The 18,542-nt window shown below is 40.6% G+C and overlaps 1 protein-coding gene, 1 long non-coding RNA gene and 1 other non-coding gene across 7 annotated transcripts in view; 1 reads left to right on the forward strand and 2 right to left on the reverse strand.

The window, feature by feature from the left end:
• The window catches only part of Akap13 (A-kinase anchoring protein 13), a 181,892-nt gene that overhangs the window by 70,149 nt on the left and 93,201 nt on the right, over window positions 1-18,542 (reverse strand). The window contains exon 1 of one of the 5 annotated variants that reach the window (XM_048368859.1): window positions 3,781-5,218. The exons of the other annotated variants lie outside the window; for them this stretch is intronic. Within the exon in view, the coding sequence (XP_048224816.1) occupies window positions 3,781-3,861 (81 nt within the window). The 5' untranslated portion in view covers window positions 3,862-5,218. Of the gene's footprint in view, window positions 1-3,780; window positions 5,219-18,542 lie in introns of those variants that run through there. 5 annotated transcript variants of the gene reach the window in all.
• On the forward strand, window positions 308-18,419 carry LOC125368038. Its single transcript, XR_007214206.1, has 3 exons — window positions 308-322; window positions 3,402-3,412; window positions 17,469-18,419. It is a non-coding gene; the product is annotated as an uncharacterized LOC125368038 (long non-coding RNA).
• LOC125339197 lies at window positions 5,564-5,669 on the reverse strand. The gene has a single exon (XR_007208483.1). It is a non-coding gene; the product is annotated as a U6 spliceosomal RNA (small nuclear RNA).

The raw sequence follows: 18,542 nt of genomic DNA on the forward strand, positions 1-18,542 counted from the left end.
ATGAAGCCCAAGCTGCAAGACTCAACAAAAGGAAGGGAAAACCCACTGTCCGGACATGAAAGCCAACATCTGAGTCAGTATGGTCAGGGAATCACATCAAATCGTAACTCAGTAGATATGCTGAGTGGCTTCAATCCTTAGCCCCCTGGTGTCTTTTCCTTTTGCCATAATGTGGAGGCAAACTTTTAAAACGTGAACTTCTCAGGGAAACGATAGCAGGCTTTGTACAGACACACTATCCTTCTAAGCTTTACCTAATGTGGCCTTGCCTTCTATAAATACTCCCATTCAACACACAGAACACTGCAAATCTTTTTTTTAAGTACTGAGTTATTCTGTTTTTGTGTTGCCGGTCCTGTGGCTTGAACAAGGTCTGGACACTGTTCCTGAGCTTCTTTGCTCAAGGCTAAAGGTCAACCACTTGAGCCATAGCACCACTTCCAGCCTTTTCTGTTTATACAGTACTGAGGAATCAAACCCAGGCCTTCGCCTTCATGAAGCATGCTAGGCAAGCACTCTACCACTAAACCACATTCCCAGCCCTGAGTTATTCCAAATTAACTAGCTACCCCCCCCCAAAAAAATGTCCCCAATAAATTATCAGTAACATTAAGAATCATGTTACTATTACTAGTTTGTTTCCCCAGGTACCTAAACTTGTAAAATTAATAAAAACAGAGTGGCTCCTCGCTAAAACCAGTATAATCTGCAGTTAATCCTAGATTAACAAATTCTGTCACACATTATTGACACCCTTCCTTTTGATATACTAGTTTTATAGTAAGTTTCTGATAGTTGCTGTTCTCTAGGAATGCCAATCCTTGGCTACCAGAAGCTCTTACCAATCACTAACAGGAAGTGAACATTGGCTTTCTGAAGGACATTGGAAAAATTAGGATGCTGGTCCTAAAGGGTCCCTGGCAACAAGAACATTCTTCCATATCCATTTTTAGCTTATGATTCATAGTTACCAAACAAATATCAGAAGAACTAGAAGCCATGTAAACATCAGGAAAGAGAAAGCAATGGAATATCATGTCCAGAGGTGTATATGTGTGTGTATTGCTAGGTTTTATCATTTATAGAATACTGTAAGAAGATAATACTTTGGGAAAATTGGGAAACAATGGCAAAACAGCTGATCTGAGGATAAAGACCAATGCATCTAGCTTTGGGGAACTCTTCAGGGAAAGTCTGGGTATAGAAGCACTTCCATGAAATTAACTACACAGAACTGACAAAGGATGGATATCACCCAGAATGCCTAAAAACCAAAAGAAAGTATGAGTATATAGCACAAAATGAGAATTCCAAAGCTAATTTAGTGAACTGTGAGAATGCCAACTGGAGGGATTCCAGTTGTAAATGTAGAATAACAAAGTAAAAGGCTCACAATTGAAACCTTGTGATTATTACCTTATTTCACCTGTATTCTGGTTATCAAGTATTAAATCTAACAGTAAACTAAACACAACCTACAGAACAAAAGGCTTATGAATTCCTAACTTACCATTTCATACTTGTAGAGCCTTTTCATATGATTTAGACACATTGTTCTGAGCGAACAGACGAACAAAGACAAACTCATTTGTATAAAAACAAATAAACTTTCTACACAATAAGAGTAGAGCCAAAAACATGTACATGTGCATGTATACCCAACAATTATTTAATTGTTATAAAGGTAATTACAGAAGGGTTAGTTACATAAGTCGGGTAATGAGCACATTTCTTTTTGCACAATATCACCCCTTCCTTCGCTCTCTCCCAGCTTTTCCCTCCTACCCTCTACCCACAAGTTGTACAGTTCATCTTCAACATAGTATCCAGTGAGTCCAACAATTATTTCTTAATGCTGACAGAGAAGATAGTGAAATTCAAAGTGGTTTTGCAAAAATAACTGGAGAACACTAGTAATAGGGAACGAAGGAGTAAATGAGAATAAATTATGGGAGAAGGGGCTGGGTATTTAACTCAGCAGAAGAGCACCTGTTTGGCAAGTGCAAGGCCCCAAGTTTGGTCCTTAGCTCTGGGGGGAAAAATATGCAAGAAACTGCTAAAAATTGTGACAAAATGAACTCACATGCTATCATGTATGTATCTAAGTGCCTATACTGGAAAAGAAGTGATCAAAATAACACCCAAGACTTCTTCCAGTAGAAAAATAACATCTAGGACTCTTGCAATGTAGAGAGCTACATACCAGCTCATTGTTTTTAACGTATGTTGTTCCTTGTGACAGCATGCAAAGAAAGGTTCTAAAAGCTAAGCTCTTCTAAATACAACATGGAGGACAATTTAAAACACCATTGCTATTTCTTAAAGGAAATTAGATTTCAGAGAAATAAAACCATTATCTTGGAACAAGGTCAAATACCAGGCAGTGTTGGCCGAGGCCTGGCAAGTCAGATAACCATCAGACAGTTATTATGGAGGGGACCCTCGCAATACTCCACCACAAACCACGCCTCCTCCACCTCATGCCTCATCCAAATCATTTTTTAGCCTGACTCACCCAGAGGGAAAAAAAAGTAGAGAGTCACTGGGCATGGCAGCACTGGCCTGTAATCTCAGTACTTGGGAAGCTGAGGAAGGAGGATAATGAGTTTGAATCCAACCCAGGATACCTAACAATACCCCTGTTTCAAAAGAAAAGCTCAAAGTGATCATTCATGCTTGTCATCACAGTTACTTGGGAGTTGGAAATAAGCTTGCAGGTGAAGATACAAACCTTGGGATATGAGATCCTCCTATATGAAAAGTAATTCAACCCAAAAAGGCTGGAGTCATGGCACAAGTGGTAGAGCTCCTGCAAGTATGACTCCCTGAGTTCAAACTATAGTACTATTCCCACCTATCCCCAGAAATAAAAATAACAAAAAGCAAAATCAGGCAATATCACGTACTCCACTGAATCCTTGACACAAGCAATACACTAAACTCTGCCTGGAATCACCCCTCACCCAGTCCAGACCCAGGTTCTGTGAGCATCTGTGAAGCACTTGGTTGGATTCCAATATTCCCTGCCTCTTCCAGAAAGCCACTAAACTTCCAAAAAGTGCTCCATGAGTTGTCTAACATTCCCAGACTCCCATTTTCCTGACTAGAGAAGTTCAGACTAATTTTAGAGACAAGGATGTCTTCCCTGAGCTGTTAGCTGTCCAGATTTCCCACCCCCATCCGGCTCACACGCCCAACATGGCTAATCCTCAGAAAACAAACAAATACAGCTATCAACAGTCAGATGGGATATCTGAAAAGCAGCCAGACAAGCCAGAGGGCGGTGAGGCCACATTAATGAACAGCTTTACAGAAAACCCTTCCTAAAGAAATAAACGTGGTCCCTGGAAAAGTAAGGGAAGAGACAGCAGTGGCACAACTCAGAAAGGACTAACAGCGAGAAAGATAGAGAGTCAAAGAAGAAAGACTCACTGAGAAAAAGACCCAGATAGACAAATGGGGAAGGAGGGAGGGAGGGCAGGGCAGGGCAGGCAGCCAAAGATACAGAGACCCCATGAAAGAGCAAGTCTGAAGGTCATTTCTTCCTTAGTGATTTTCAAAAGTGTGACATTCTCCTGAACATCAGACTCCACCTAAAAGTAAAAACATATTGGTGGTTCACTGTTTATGTTGCTTTTAAGGACCTTCAGATCACACCCTTGCCCTCTAACCCTCTATTGGCCCAGACTTTCCCCCAGTATGGGAAGGCCAAGGGACACCACTGCTGGGCTGAAAGAGAGTGAACAGCCTGAGACAGACAGGATGAGGCCTGCCTCTTACCTTCAGCAGCACCACATCCACCGTCCTGTCCACCTTGGAGATGTCATACAGGCTATAGCGCCTCTTGTGCCGTTCATACATTTTGTCCAGATACAGAAGAGGAGACAGAAAACGCAAGAAGTATACCCACTGTTAATCTGGGGACCAATGTGGTCAAACAAGCCAGAAGTCCAAATTTCTCACAGTGAGCGAAAGAGCTCTGCCTTCCAGATTTCTTTATACAAAAAGCCCTCAGGGGCAAAAAAAAAAGAACAAAGAAAAGAAAAATTAAAAAAGAAACCAAGTAGAATCCAACTCCTTGAACTGACTGAGAACTTCGTGGCAACTTCAGAGTGCTGGGATGATCTTATAATTCATAATATAAGCAATGGATTCCCCAAGGTCTCTGTCGTACAGATCCTGACAAGAGAGGCACAGACCGCGTCCATCGCTGACTCCAGTGAAAAACTCAGGACCAAATCGACTAAGCATAGTGGTTGACACGTGGGGGGTGGGGGGGGCGGGGGAAGAAAAAAAAAGCAGACAATAAAAACCCGGTATGTACTTTGCCAAGATGACAGAGATGGGGAGAAAAAGGAAACAATTCTATTTCAAAGAGATTATGTGAAAAATTCGCTCTAGTTTTCCCCCTTAGAACAATAATAAAGATAAGGAGAACCAATTTTTCCTTATAGAAAAAAAAAAAGACAAAAGCTGGCGATGCTTTTCAAAGAGTCTGTCTCTTGCTCAACAGGCAGCTGGACCTGGGCTTGGTTTTGATTTAAGTTGAAAATATCGAAGAGTAAAAGGAAAAACAGACCACTCCTCTGGCTGCTCTCCTCCTCTGGCCAGCCCTTCCCGCGCCAGCCTCCTCCCCCCTTTCCTTCGCTCTCAAGAACGTCACTGCTTGCCCTTTCAGCTCTGCACCCGCAGCCTTGGAGGTTTGAAAACCTAATTGCAGTGGTGGGAACATGATTCATCTACAGACCAAGAGGAGAAAAACAAGGCTTCCTTTTCCAACTGGCTTCCTCCTGCTCCACCTCCCCACACAACTCCCTAGGAAAATGGCTCTGTCAGGCATTGCTAGGAGAAGCAAGCCCTTTGATGTCAGGGTGGTATGCTAATAAAGGAAGGGGGTGTCATCCTAAACACCACAAGTCTGTACAACAACTCAGCTCTTCCAGGACATATAGAACACTGAATCTACTGAAGGAAGTATATACTTGCCACATGCAAACCAATGATTTCATATGAGAAAAATGTTAGCCAAGTATTTCACAGTTGTGTCTCTAGGACCCAAAAGTGGCTATGAAAATGTCTGGCAATGTTTAGAACTCACTAAGAATTCAGTTTTTCCTTTAAGGTTGGGGCTCAGAGGGAAGAATGACAGAGGAGCTTTAAACAAAATGAGAGAAAAGGTATAGATAGAATAAGCGAGTGAGTGTGAGCATGTGTGTGTGTGTGTTAACATTCTTTTTTTTTTCTTATTTATTGTCAAAGTGATGTACAGAGAGGTTAGTTTCATACATTAGGCACTGGATACATTTCTTGTACTGTTTGTTACCTCCTCCCTCATTCCCTCCTCCCCCCTCCCCCTTCCCTTCTCCCCCCATGAGTTGTTCAGTTGGTTTACACCAAACAGTTTTGCAAGTATTGCTTTTGTAGTTGTTTGTCTTTTTATCCTGTGTCTCTCGATTTTGGTATTCCCTTTCACCTTCCTAGTTTTAATACCGGTATATACAGTTTCCAATGTACTCAGATAAGATACAGTGATAGTGCAGGTACAACCACAGGAAGGGGATACAAAAATATGGAATGTGTCACAAATGTGCGTGTCATCCTTGCGCAGGGCCATGCTAATCTTCTCTGTATCGTTCCAATTTCAGTATATGTGCTGCCGAAGCAAGCACTAGTTAACATTCTTCTAAGAGTCTGCTGGTTGGGACTTTCTCCCCCATGGATGCTTTCAGCACTTTAGCCGACCTTTGTACATAACTGTTACTTCATTTGCCTACTTTGCTACCATTCTGGCTACTACCCTACCCGACATCTTCAGGGGTGGATCTAGTCTAGAATCATCCACTCACTTCAGACACTCTCCTACTTGGACTGCAAATGAGTGGAAAAGAAGCAAAAAATAAAGGTTAAAAAAAATAAAGAAAAGAAAAAAAGGGAGGAAAAACACCCTAAAGAAGAATTTTCTCTTTCCAGAAAGAATGACATACATTTTTCCTAACTGTTCAGAGCAATCCTTAGGCAGACTGGGAGAATATAAATGTTGGGTTTCAAATATGGCAACAGAAAGGAAGAAAAGAGATTTAGCACTTCAATTTCTGTCAATATTGCAAAGTTGGTAAAAGGTGTTTTTTAGGAGCTATAAGGTACAGAAGGTCTGATGAGTCTCCATCTCGTTACGTCAGGCATTACGCTTGAAGGAGCTAAATACAACAAACGCAGCAAAGACTGCAGGATTGTTCTCGATCTATCTATTAATGTTATCACAGTCTCAGCTACATCTAACTACAAGGCATTCTACTCCCCCATCCCTTATTACAGGCTGTACTACCAGAAAGCAAGCCATGGCTCTATGTGCCAGCATGTTCAGAGTTACTTTTCAGTAGAGATGATGCTAAAAACAACAACAACAAAAAAAAACAACAACAAAAAAAGTAGAAACAAAGCAATTAGACAGATTTTTAAAGTTGTAAATAAAATTCTTGCTCAGGCTTTCCAAAATCATGGAAATCTGGCCAGGAATTTACTAAGATTTCCAAACTGTGTGGTCTAGGGCATGACTGAAAGATCTTACAGGCTTCAGTGTATAGAAAAAAGTAACTATTAACTTTTCTATATATGAGCTTTCTTCTTTCTTCCCCTATGAAGGACAAGGCTGCCTCCCCTCTGTCCTCAGCTCCTTACTGCCACTCCCTCCAGTCCTAATTAGAATCAAGTGTTTCCTGCTTCCAAAGTTCCCAGGGACTTCTCTAGGGATCAGAAATGCTTTAATTCCCATAAAACTTTTCTGTCCTAACCTCATCCAAATAGTGACTTATTGAAGATAATCTGTATCAATTGACTAGATACTTTGTCCCTTGCTGAAGAGGCGAACAGAAGCAATAAGAAAACAACATCTCTGTTCTGGGAAAGTTTATACTACCAGAGGCATGTGTTTCAAAAACAATGTAATTCTCTGAAGTAGTTCAGATTTCTTCTATTCAAGAATATTGATTAACCTTCAGCTGGCTTTGTGTGCTACATGCCAAAAAAAAAAAATCTACATTTTCTTCACACATAAATATAATAGAAGGGTAATTTAAAGTTGTCCTTGTGTAGATCTTGGAGAACAAATACTTTGGATGGGAAAAGTCTGTTTTCCCCCTGGACCTGCCCAGAACCCCAGCAGAAGACAGAGTCTGCAGTTCGGTGCTTTTCCTGCTGATGTGACAATTCCAAGTTTTTATCAAAAACATCTGGAACCATGAACAGCTACTTTGTTATGGTTTTGAAACACAGCAACCAATCGTTTCATATCTAAACCAGAGCTGAGAGTTACAGATTTAAAGGAGGTTAGTAATATTTGCCCTTTCTTTGATTGATTACAAGGTTGAATACCTCACCCAATTATTTAGATGTTCTTTTAGGTCAACACTGTAAGGCCTCTGCTTTGGCTCCAGATAGAACAGAAGCCCACCCCAAGTACCACAGCAAAGTTTCTGAATTAGGATGCCACCTAGTGGAAAGGATGCTGAAGTGCCCCCCACCCCCAAAAAAGTGAGGGTGGAGTAGGAAAGCATAAGTTAAGGGGGACAGGCAGGACTAAATGTTTATCCTGAAACCACCAATGAACAGAAGCAATTGCAGGTGAGTGGGGATTGGTCAAAGATTAATTTAGTCTCTGCAGGGAAAAACCCAAGGGTCCTCTCTTTTCCCTGATATGCCACTGTGTAGCCCCAATCAACTTGAAACACGTTCATCTGATGGATGTAGATTCCTAGAATTAAAAATGGAAGGGTTCAAGCTGTATCATATCAGAAAGTCTTTCTTGCTCCAACACTGTCAGCCAGACACTAAGAAATCTCTATTCCCTGACATAAAAGGATGTCATGAGATTAAAAATAAGAATCAAGATACTGTCTTCAAAACTTACCTAAGATACACTGCAGAAATCATTTCTGCTTTTAGGTTTTCCACTCTTGGAGGGAGAGAGGGGAGGGAGAGAAGGAGGGAGGGAGGGAGGGAGGGAGGGAGGGAGGGAGGGAGGGAGGGAGGGAGGGAGGGAGGGAGGGAGGGAGGGAGGGAGGATTTCAGAGGCAAGAATTTGCATTAATCTATGATCATACTTGAAAATAGAATGTCACCTAGTAGTGTGCCTTTGTTAGTGACAAAATTTATTAGAATATAGATAGGACATCTTAACCTCCACTTCTGTAAATTTTGTTTGCTCAGAACAGATTCCTTCAAGGAAAAGAGACAACTTGACTATAGAATGGCTGCAAACACCTGGCTCTCCCTAGGACTTCCTTTTACATTGACATGGAGGAGTTTAAGTGCTGCTGTCAAGGGAGGGAAGCCTGCCCTTCCCTTTGCCATTTCAACCAACACAGACCTGGAGGTCTCAGGTCTCCAAAGGGAAAAGTAGTAAAGCAGGAAGAAACTAGTAGCAAGTGGCTCCTTTGCATTTTTTAACCCTCATGGCTCTTCCAGGAAGAAATCATGAAGCAATTTAACTGGAAGCAACAATTTGACAACAAAAGCAATAATTAAAACAAGAACAAAAATAGGTTAAGATGGAAACATCTAAGAACAGAGTCACTTCACAAACTTGCACTCTTGACCAGAAATCTATCTCATGAAACCAAAACAAATGTTAATTTTTACTAAAATTACTAATAGATTTGTGAAATAAAAGGAGGGAGGAGAGACTGGCAGTGGTACCTCATGCCTATAATCTCAGTGACTCGGTATCAAGAAGATTGAGATTCCAAGCCAGCTTTGACAGAAAGTTAGTGAGACATTCATCTCAACAACAGAGCTGGAACATGTAATATCAGAGAATCACCTCCAGACCAGCCTAGGCAAAAAATGTGCAACACTACCTAAAAAATAACTAAAGGCTCACGCCTATAATCCTAGCTAATCAGGAAGCTGAGAGCTGAGGATCCCACTTCGAAGCTAGCCTAGGCAGCAAAGTCCATGATACTCTTTCAATTAACCACCAAAAAGCCAGAAGTAAACTGTGGCTCAAGTAACAGCACTAGCCTTGAATGAAGGCAAAGTGTGAGGCTGACCAGGTTTCTGCCCTGCAGAAATACCTACAAGGTGGCAGCGTAAGACCACAGAGATACCCAAGAGGCACTGGGGTCAGTAGGTGAAGGAATGTAGGACCCTGGAACTAAGGAGAACAGTTGGGACTAGGTATACAGATTAGGGAATCAAGATATAGAGGTGACAGAAAATAAACTAAAAGAAAATATTTCATAGAAAGAATGCTAAGTAATACCAACTGCTGTGAAAAGCCAAGAAAAAAAGTGGGTTTTGCTATGAATCGTTTCACAGATGTGTGTGAATGAGGGAAGTGCTGGTGAAACCCTAGGGTTCTTAAGTGCTATATTTAAATATTCTACCATTTCACTAGTAAGCACTCAACCTTTGCTAATTTTCTCTTAGGACACATTTCCCTTAAAGATAAGTACTTTCAGCAAATCCCTTTATTATCTTACCTTGGAGAATTCAGTAACATTTAAGAGAGAAAAAAAACCATTAAACATAAAGTGATCGCTGTGTAACAGGTATGAATGTCCTTTTGAATCTACCAGAGAAAATCTTGAGTGCAGACACTGGTGACACCATGGAGAAAGGCTGCTCATAGAAAGAGCAGGCAAATAGGACAGAGTGTTTGGACAATGAAATGGAAACAAGAAGCTCCCTTTCCATACGATCGAAATAGGAATATAAAAAAGCTCCTATAAAACAATGAGGTAAAGCAAACAACTGAGAACATTAACAGACCAGAATTTCCTAATGGGATTTTGTCATCATGAGCCTGTCGTGGCCAGTTAGTAACTAGGTACTAAATGTGAGCCTAAATAGATTATCCAGGCAATAAATATTTAAGGGTGTATTGTAAAGGGTTTTGTATCATAAAATATAATTAAAAGATGAAAATGCATAAGCTATTTCTGGATCCTTGGAAAGATACAGCAGTGAAACTGCACAAAATCCAAGACTGCCTGGTTAGCAATTAATCTTTGGATCTTTAGATGCAGTGATTAGGAAGGAAATTTCCTTTAATGGGAGTTTAACACCGGGAAACAGGAGAGAGGAGGTAGGCATGGCATACTAAGAGTATGAGCAAGGTAGCTGTGTTCACGAACACCAGGCCTTGACAGAGGGAGAGCAAGGTGTCTGATCCCAAAGATAAGACTCATGAATAAGTGCTATGACACCAGGCTGGAGGAGTATCAGCCTAGCTTACAGAAGCATGTGCAGAAGTGTGTGACACCATGCCGCAGAGTTCAGGCCCTATTCATAGCCCCCCAGGCACCAGAGGAGACATCAGAGCACAGAAGTGATCTGATCTGTGCTCTAATTCAGGAAAAAAGATGCTTCGTTCAATCCAATCTCCTCAGCCAAAATTTCTTATTGCTCCATGAACTTTGGTCAACCTTATTTTCCACTACTTTTCAAGGTAAGTATATGAAAGGTTGGTGCCACCAAAGCTCCAAAACTAGGATGTGGCTCTTCCTATTTCAAAGTTCATTGGCTCTTAAGACTATGAGTTCCTGGGATTCCCTCCCTTGTCCGTCCACCTTAACCAAAGTCCACCCTTCACATCTCGCTTTCCTAATACAGCTTTCTTTGCCTGTACCTGTCCTTTGCATTTCTGCAGTGTATGGACTCTGATGCACTGACTTTATAGTGATCTGCCCTGTTAGTCTGACTCTAACAAGTATGAGGAGCTCCTTAAAAGCAACAGTCATTTCCTTATTTTTCTGCTCTGCCAAAAACTGTATAGGATATCCAAAGGCCAGATGACTAACAGATCATGTTCTCATGCACCACCCTAAGACACTCACAATGCCTGGCCAGATTTAATTATGAAATAATGACAAGAGAGAGAAAAAACTGATCATGTTAACATAGAAAGTTGAGTAATCTAAGGCCAGTCAGGGTGGTACACATCTATATGTACAATATGTTCTTTTATCAACTGTCCCAGTTACTTGAGTGGTGGAGATAGATCAAGGCCAGCCCAAAGCAAAAGAAAAAAAAAAAAAAACTATTGCATGCTGATCTTAACAAATGAGCTTGGAAGAAGGATGGCACAGTCCTGTAATTTCAGCTATGTTTGAAATAGAGGAGACATGGATCAAGGCCACATCCCTGGGCAAAACAAAATAGGACTTATCTAAAAAATAACTACAAAGCAAAAAGGTCAGGAGGCATGTCTCAAAAGGCAGAGCACTTCTACAGCAAGGTAAGGCCCTGAGTCTAAACCTAGTAAACCACACACAAGAAGTGAGCAATAAAAAAGTTCTGATTTAAAAGGATAAAAGTTCTGGTGAGACATGAAAACTTAGGAAACATTTAAATCCCATATAAAACAAATATGTATTACTTTAGAAAATCATTTGTTCTCATTCTTCTCTTCATAGACAAAATAGCACTAGCTAGCATAGTCATTCCAGCAGATAAGCCAGAAAATGATTGAACTTCACATGGAAGGTACTCCTCATTTCTACAGACAAATACATACTATTGTACAGTCATGCTTTCAAAATTAAAAAAAACTATTCATACAATATGCTCTTTTATCAAATGTCCAAAAAACAAAGAAGAAGGTAGAAAGAGAAAAACCTTCATGACAAACCTGACGGTACTGCTGTCAGGTTCACCTGGGCATCTGCTCTTCACTAAAGCCATAAACCTGGTTCTGAGTACTTGGAGACTAGTGTTTTGAGTCTGTATCTGGATAATTTTATTCAACTAGGACAGATATTTTAATGGAATAGAATTTTTTAAAGTACAACAAAACTGTTTACCTCAGACTAAGTTGTGAGAATTTATTTAGGAAGGGTTGTTATCACAAAGATACACTTAAAGAAGAACAATGTTTTTGTCTCACAATATGACATGCAAGGAAGTGAAGGGATGGCTAGCAACTTAATGACTTAACCTAACAAGAACTCTGGAGCCAGCCAGCCTTGACCAAATGACACAAACCTCTGGAACCTCTGCTCCTCAGTTTCTCATGGGTAAAATGGGGATAAAAGAAATGAGGGTAAACAGTAAATGGACTAATTTTGGAGAGGATCAGATATAGTACTTGTGGCATGAGTATGGAATTAGTTCTACAATATTTTTGCTTTATGACAATCATTACAAAGACAGCCTACAAGGGTTCACATAAAATAAAAACCAAGTAATTATCATTTTGACTCAAGTCAGCACTGACAGAACAAAACACTTGCTGAGTCAGACCACCACATTCCTTCTGCATATGTGCTGAACTATGGGACAAAAAAGCACAAGGAGGGAAGGTTGAACTTTCTGTCCTCTAGTAACTGGAGAAGACAGGTGGCTCTCCAAAGCTAAGATTAGAGGAGTTTCAAGGGTATCTAAATATCAAGCTGGTTAACAAAGAAGTGGTTCTTGGGGGGGGGGGGGGGCGGACAGGAAAGGACTGGAAACATAGAGTAGTTACAGCTTTAAGTGGGAGGTGCAGGCAGGGGGAGCCTTTCCATCTGAGGCAAAGGGAAAGAAGAAAAGGCAGATATTTATAGATTTCTTTCCTGGCTAATCCCCAAGTGCCTAATTTGGACTGAACTTAAGATGTCACTGAAACAATCTCTATCCTTAGTGTGAAAATACCATTGCGATCCATTGCAATAAAGAGCATTTGGCTCTGAAGTGACTGATTATGGGAGAGGCAAAGCACTATGTCTCTCTTGCTGACTTTTCTCCACATCTTGCAAAATCTGCTATTGCAGCCACATGAGCCCCTTGACATCTGGTTGCAGCATCCACGCCCTCAATCTAGCCACAATGTTTTTCCCCATTTATGAAAACCTGTGGAACCTTTAAACTCCCTTCAAATGGTATCACATCCACGATGCCTCCATAAAACACGAAAGAAAGAAAGAAAGAAAGAAAGAAAGAAAGAAAGAAAGAAAGAAAGAAAGAAAGAAAGAAAGAAAGAAAGGAAAGAAAGAAAGAAATGGGCCTGTCCTTCCTCTAGCTCTATTAGGTGTGGTAAGACCCACCCATCCATTATCAAAGCAACTTGAGTTTCTGTCGTGCAAGTCCAACAATTAGTTCCTGAAGTCCACCTATATCCATGGCAGAACCCTACCGCTTGAAATGACAAGTGCTAACATACAGGGGGGTTTCTACCAGACTTAATGTGTCCTTCCAAACATTATACTGGCATCACTATCTTTGCACTTAGGGGTCATTACTCAAACACAAACACTGGAACACCATGCCAGATAGTCAGATGACCACAGCAGCCACTAAGTGAATAAGGGGTAAACTGTGGATCCAGCAGGGACATGCTAGATAGAGTATGCACGACAGCCAGCATCTCTTTCAAGAGCCCCTAATAATTTTGCAGAAGCTTGCAAAGCTGCAGGAGTAGGAGACAGGTTATGTCAATGATGAACTTTTTTTTTCTCAAAATCTAAAGGTCTGTGAACTAAAAAGCAAACATAGGGGCATTGGAAGGGCATTCCAATCTTGAAAAGGTATTTTGTACAGATTCTTTTTTTTTTTTTAGCCAGTCCTAGAACTTGAACTCGGGGCCTAAGCACTATCCCTGAGCTTTTTTCTTGACCTTGCTTGCTATGCTTGCTATCACCTGAGCTACAGCTCACTTCTAATTTTTTGGTTATTAAATGGAGATAAGAGTCTCACAGACTTTCCTGCCTGGGCTGGCTCTGAACCACAATCCTCAGATCTCAGCCTCCTAAGTAGCTAAGGGTTACAGACATGAAGCACTAGTGCCTGGCTAGGGATTCCTTTTAATGGGTTACTGCAATAGCAATCACATAGAAGCTACATGCATCCGAAATCCTTTTACTAACACAAGGAGGTAAAAAGCCCATTTGGATAAGGAGAAAAATAATTCAGTGGGCTTGATGTAAAGCAGACACAGCACCAGGTTTCAGCACTAATGAGAGAGAAGGGCCAGAGCTCTATTTCCCTTCATCCATCATTCCATTAGGGAAACCTAATGACTCCTAAGAAGGAACATAGCCTATTATGCTGCATATATGGGCAATATCAACAAGGAACTGTTGCATGGCAAAGTAATAACAACACATGTATCACTTCCTGGAACTGGAATGAAAAGACTGACTCCCTATTCAAGGAAAAGCAGTGCTGTCGACAGGAAAATCCCTTTAGAGAAACAGCTCAGCAGAGTTCACTTCATGCCTGGTGCTATAATGCCATGGTGTCAAATAGGAGAAGAGATATAATATAATTAGACCTGAACAAAGTCAATTCTTCCCCTGGCTCTGTATGACCTAGGTGTCAACTCCCAGTCCATTTCCTTGTTTCTCCCAACAAGTCTATGTGCAGGATAGCTACATCTTACTCATTTACCTACAAGGGTACCTTTTGGCTTTGATTGCTATGTTCGGCATGCAAAACAGTAGAGACTTGTAGGCTCTATTTTGTTTCTCAAATACACAACATCTCTTACAAGAAGGGAACACAATTCAACAGGACAATCTACTGCCGAAGTCTTTGCTCAACAGGCCTAAAGAAAAGAGACTCACTCATGGACAAATGGGTGCTCTCTCCATACTTCTCCCAATGATGAGCCTGTCTGGAAATTCCCACAATGCCTGGCCTTACAAGGGTGGAAAGCGGGGCGGGGTGGGAGGTGGGGGGCAGGTAGGAGAATCTCATGAACTATTTAGAATAAGAGACTATTGCCCAAAAAGCAAAAGCTACATACATACATGGGCTCTGGTATCATCCTTGAGCAAAAAGCCAAGCAAAAGCCTAAGGCCCTGAGTTCAAGCACCAATACACACAAAAAAGAAAACACTTAAGTCTACTAAGATCTGTAATTTTTCCATTACATCTAGCTACTTTCATTGGCTGTCAGTATAACAGGATAAAAGTGATCAAAAGAAAAATGAAGCAAGACAACATAAACAGAAAGAGCAATGATCCTCCTACCCTTTAGTCCCAGGATGGGGAAAGGAGCTAGGATAGGTGCTTCCTCTAAAATGTACATATCACCTAAGAGTCAACAGTGCAATCGAAGAAAACACTGAATTGTCTTTAAAAAAAAAATCACCTTAGGAAAAAATGATCGTTGACAATTTTTTTGGTAAAGAGAATCTAATTTTTTTTTGCCAGTCCTGGGGCTTGGACTTAGGGCCTGAGCACTGTCCCTGGCTTCTTCTTGCTCAAGGCTAGCACTCTGCCACTTGAGCCACAGCGCCACTTCTGGCCATTTTCTGTATATGTGGTGCTGGGGAATCAAACCCAGGGCCTCATGTATATGAGGCAAGTACTCTTGCCACTAGGCCATATCCCCAGCCCGAAAATCTAATTTTTTAAGTCCCTCAAGATTGTCCTTTTGATCCAACACAGAAGATAGACCCCAACATTTATGCCAACCATTTTAGATGCTTACGAACTGGAACAAATCTTAAGAGATACCTATTATATACAGGAGAAAAGAAAGACCAGAAAAATTAAGTAACTTTCTCATGATTACTTATAAATATACATCAGATCACTAAATTATATCCTTCCATACATTATCTGTGGGTAGTTCCATACTGCCATACCACTTGTGACTTTACAATCTTAGGTTCTTTGAGGCATGTCTTTTCTGCAACTGTAATGAAAATCTGCAGAAAAAGCCATTGGAAATTTCCTGGAAACTCTCCATTTTCAGGAAACTTAAGTCTCTAAAAAACTTACATGAAAAGGCTGAGGAATAAGTTTTCTTGTGGTTGATGCTAGTTAGAGCTTTGGCCCCAAACAAATAAGGGGTCTGGTTCTCTTAAATACCAAATGTGTACAGAGAAGCTCACTGGCGACTCTGAGGCCAATTTGTGTTTTCCTAAGTGACTCACAGACCACAAAACTACAGATGTAAACAGGACAGCGATACATTTTTAAAGAGTGTTACTGTGAAAATCATTTTGAACATCAGCACTACAGCATGTCAGGCAGGTTAACAAGTTTGCCATACTTTCCCATTACTGTGGAGCATAAAGACTGTGATCAGCCACAAAAAGCAAAGTGGTTTTAAACCAAACTCCTAGACTAAGGATGGAAAAGCAAGCTTGTCTCCTTGAGATAAGAGAAAATAAATAATGTCTCTATTAAAAAATAATACAAGGACCAATATCTGAAGATGACAGTAAATAAAAGAGGGGAGATCCAAGAACAACACTCCAGTGATCACAGCTCTGAAGATGCAAACATTAATACTGTTGTAAAAATAATGAGGAATGAAAACTCAATTTATTTAGGGCTTAGTTGTATAATTACTTTTTTTGGGTGGGGGGTTGTGGTTCTGATTGAAAATGCTTTCTTGATTGGGAAGAATAGTTAAATGAAGAATAACTTTCCCAGTAACCTAATACTAAACATATGGGGTTTTGTAGTTGTTCTTGACTGTTTGGCTGCTAGGCCCATGAGCACCCTGACAAGATACACTGGCTTGCAAGATTAACTGTTCCATATGGCTAATAACCTAACGTAATGAACATTTGGAAAAAGCATTACTTCAGTGATACCTCAAAGAGCAGATACATCAGAAAACAGGCTATTTCCTAATGAACTTGGCTGTATCTTGCAGAGAAAGGACCCCCATAACACATGGAAATGCTAGGTTACAGCACTGAGGCATGGAAGCAGGAGCCTGAAATGTTCACTGCCCATGGTAGAAATTCTCAAAGTGAATGGTGCCAAAAGCTTTCGATTTTGGATGAACAAATTCAGTGTTATCTACTGGTAGTGTGCCTCTATACCTTTACAAAGCATTCTTAAGGAAATAAAAGGCAGAGCTAGAAAAGGGTTGCCAATCTCTGTACCTAAAAACAAGCTCTTTTGACAACTACCATCTTGGTGGTGTTCAGCTGCAGCTGAACAAATCAAATGAAATTATAAGAACATAAAATTTATTTTTAAATGAGTCAGCTTAGATCCTAAAATGGCCAGAGAAATGTCTCCAAAGTTGTCTGAAAGAATGAGGTGTAATGCATAAATTTAAAATCTTAGTGCATATGTATATGAATCAATCCAGAACACTTATTTAAAAAGCAAAAACTCATCTAACAAAGCCCAATGGGTGTGACCTCCGGTGTGTGCCCTCAGGATGACTCCTGAGGAAACAACAATATTACAGAAGCTTTACTAGCACAGGAGTTGGGTTCTCTCCCAGCTGGCAGTTAGCTAGCCGTAACAAGACAAAGTGTGTAGCTGCCCTGAAGGAATCCTTCTCTTCTCCTAGGTTGGCCTTAGATAATATTTCAATTTTAAAGGTCTCAGAAACAAAACAAGCTCCATTATCTTGTGATCCTGTTCTGAAACCTAGGTAACATATGTCGAAGGGGCAGGAACAGAGTCTGAACCATCATATTCTGTTCATTAAATGACTGAACAGAATACAGAAATCTGAAGTCATCAAGTTCAACAATATCAACTTGATGTATATTAATGCATTAAGAGGGGAGAAAAGGCAACAAAAGGTATTTTGAAAACCTGGAGACCAGTAAAATATGTAAAACAGCGTTGACTATTGTAACTGCTATCAAAACTCTGCAATAATCACCACAGTAAAATGATAATCGAGGTGAATAAACTTTATTTACTGTGTGTACTTTAGGGGCTCTGCCTCCTAAACTCTAATTTTAAACTCAGCAATTTCAAGAAATATGCAGCATCTAACACGTACATGTGTTTATTCTGAGAGTGTAACAAAAATTATCTTGACATTACCTAGTTCCTCTCTGGGCCATAATTTTAATGTGTTCACCCTCTAAAGTAGATTCCCATCCCTGTCAGGTCCACAAAATCATGTGGTACACAATGGGACAGATGTATGCTTCTTCCATCTGATCATGGTCATCAGGGCCTCCCTCTTTTATCTGGAAATGAACCATGCTGGCCAACCACAAGGACATCTTTCCCAACACTTAAAAATATGGAGAAAATGAGAAGAAGGGACTGAGAATTAAAGGGTTTAACTTTTGTCCCTACTTAAGGTAAGCAAGAGATAACTGGAACAGTGATAACTTTCATCAGACAAGCAAAGGGTCTAGGGCCAAGCCGTAGACAACACTCAGTAACATGAATCACCACTAGATTAAGATCAGGAACTAAGAAATAGATAATTGAAGCTAAGGGTGTGAGCTTGGTTCCCCAACTTTCTGACGGGCTTCTGGAACAAACACACATGCACCTGTGCAGGTATGCTCTCTTCTTTTCCAGGGGTCAAAAGCAACATTTTTCTGAAAACTGCCTGCTAAGACCAGTTCCCGCCCATTATCAGTCATGGGTGGATCTGAAGCAGAGGCGGGTTAGGACGCTGAGCACCTTTCAGACCACTGCACTCCAATAAAATGAAGCTGTCAGTCATGTATGTGTGAAGGTAGAATTCTGCTTACCTACTATGAGAACTTGAACAAAAAAAACACCATGGAGGGGTTGGGAATATGGCCTAGTGGCAAGAGTGCTTGCCTCAAAAAAAACAAACATACATCATGGAGCCTTCCAATGGGCAAACACAGAGCACTCTCAGGTCCTGT

The sequence above is a fragment of the Perognathus longimembris genome, chromosome 20 (genome assembly GCF_023159225.1).
Source record: "Perognathus longimembris pacificus isolate PPM17 chromosome 20, ASM2315922v1, whole genome shotgun sequence".
Classification (NCBI taxonomy): Eukaryota; Metazoa; Chordata; class Mammalia; order Rodentia; family Heteromyidae; genus Perognathus; species Perognathus longimembris.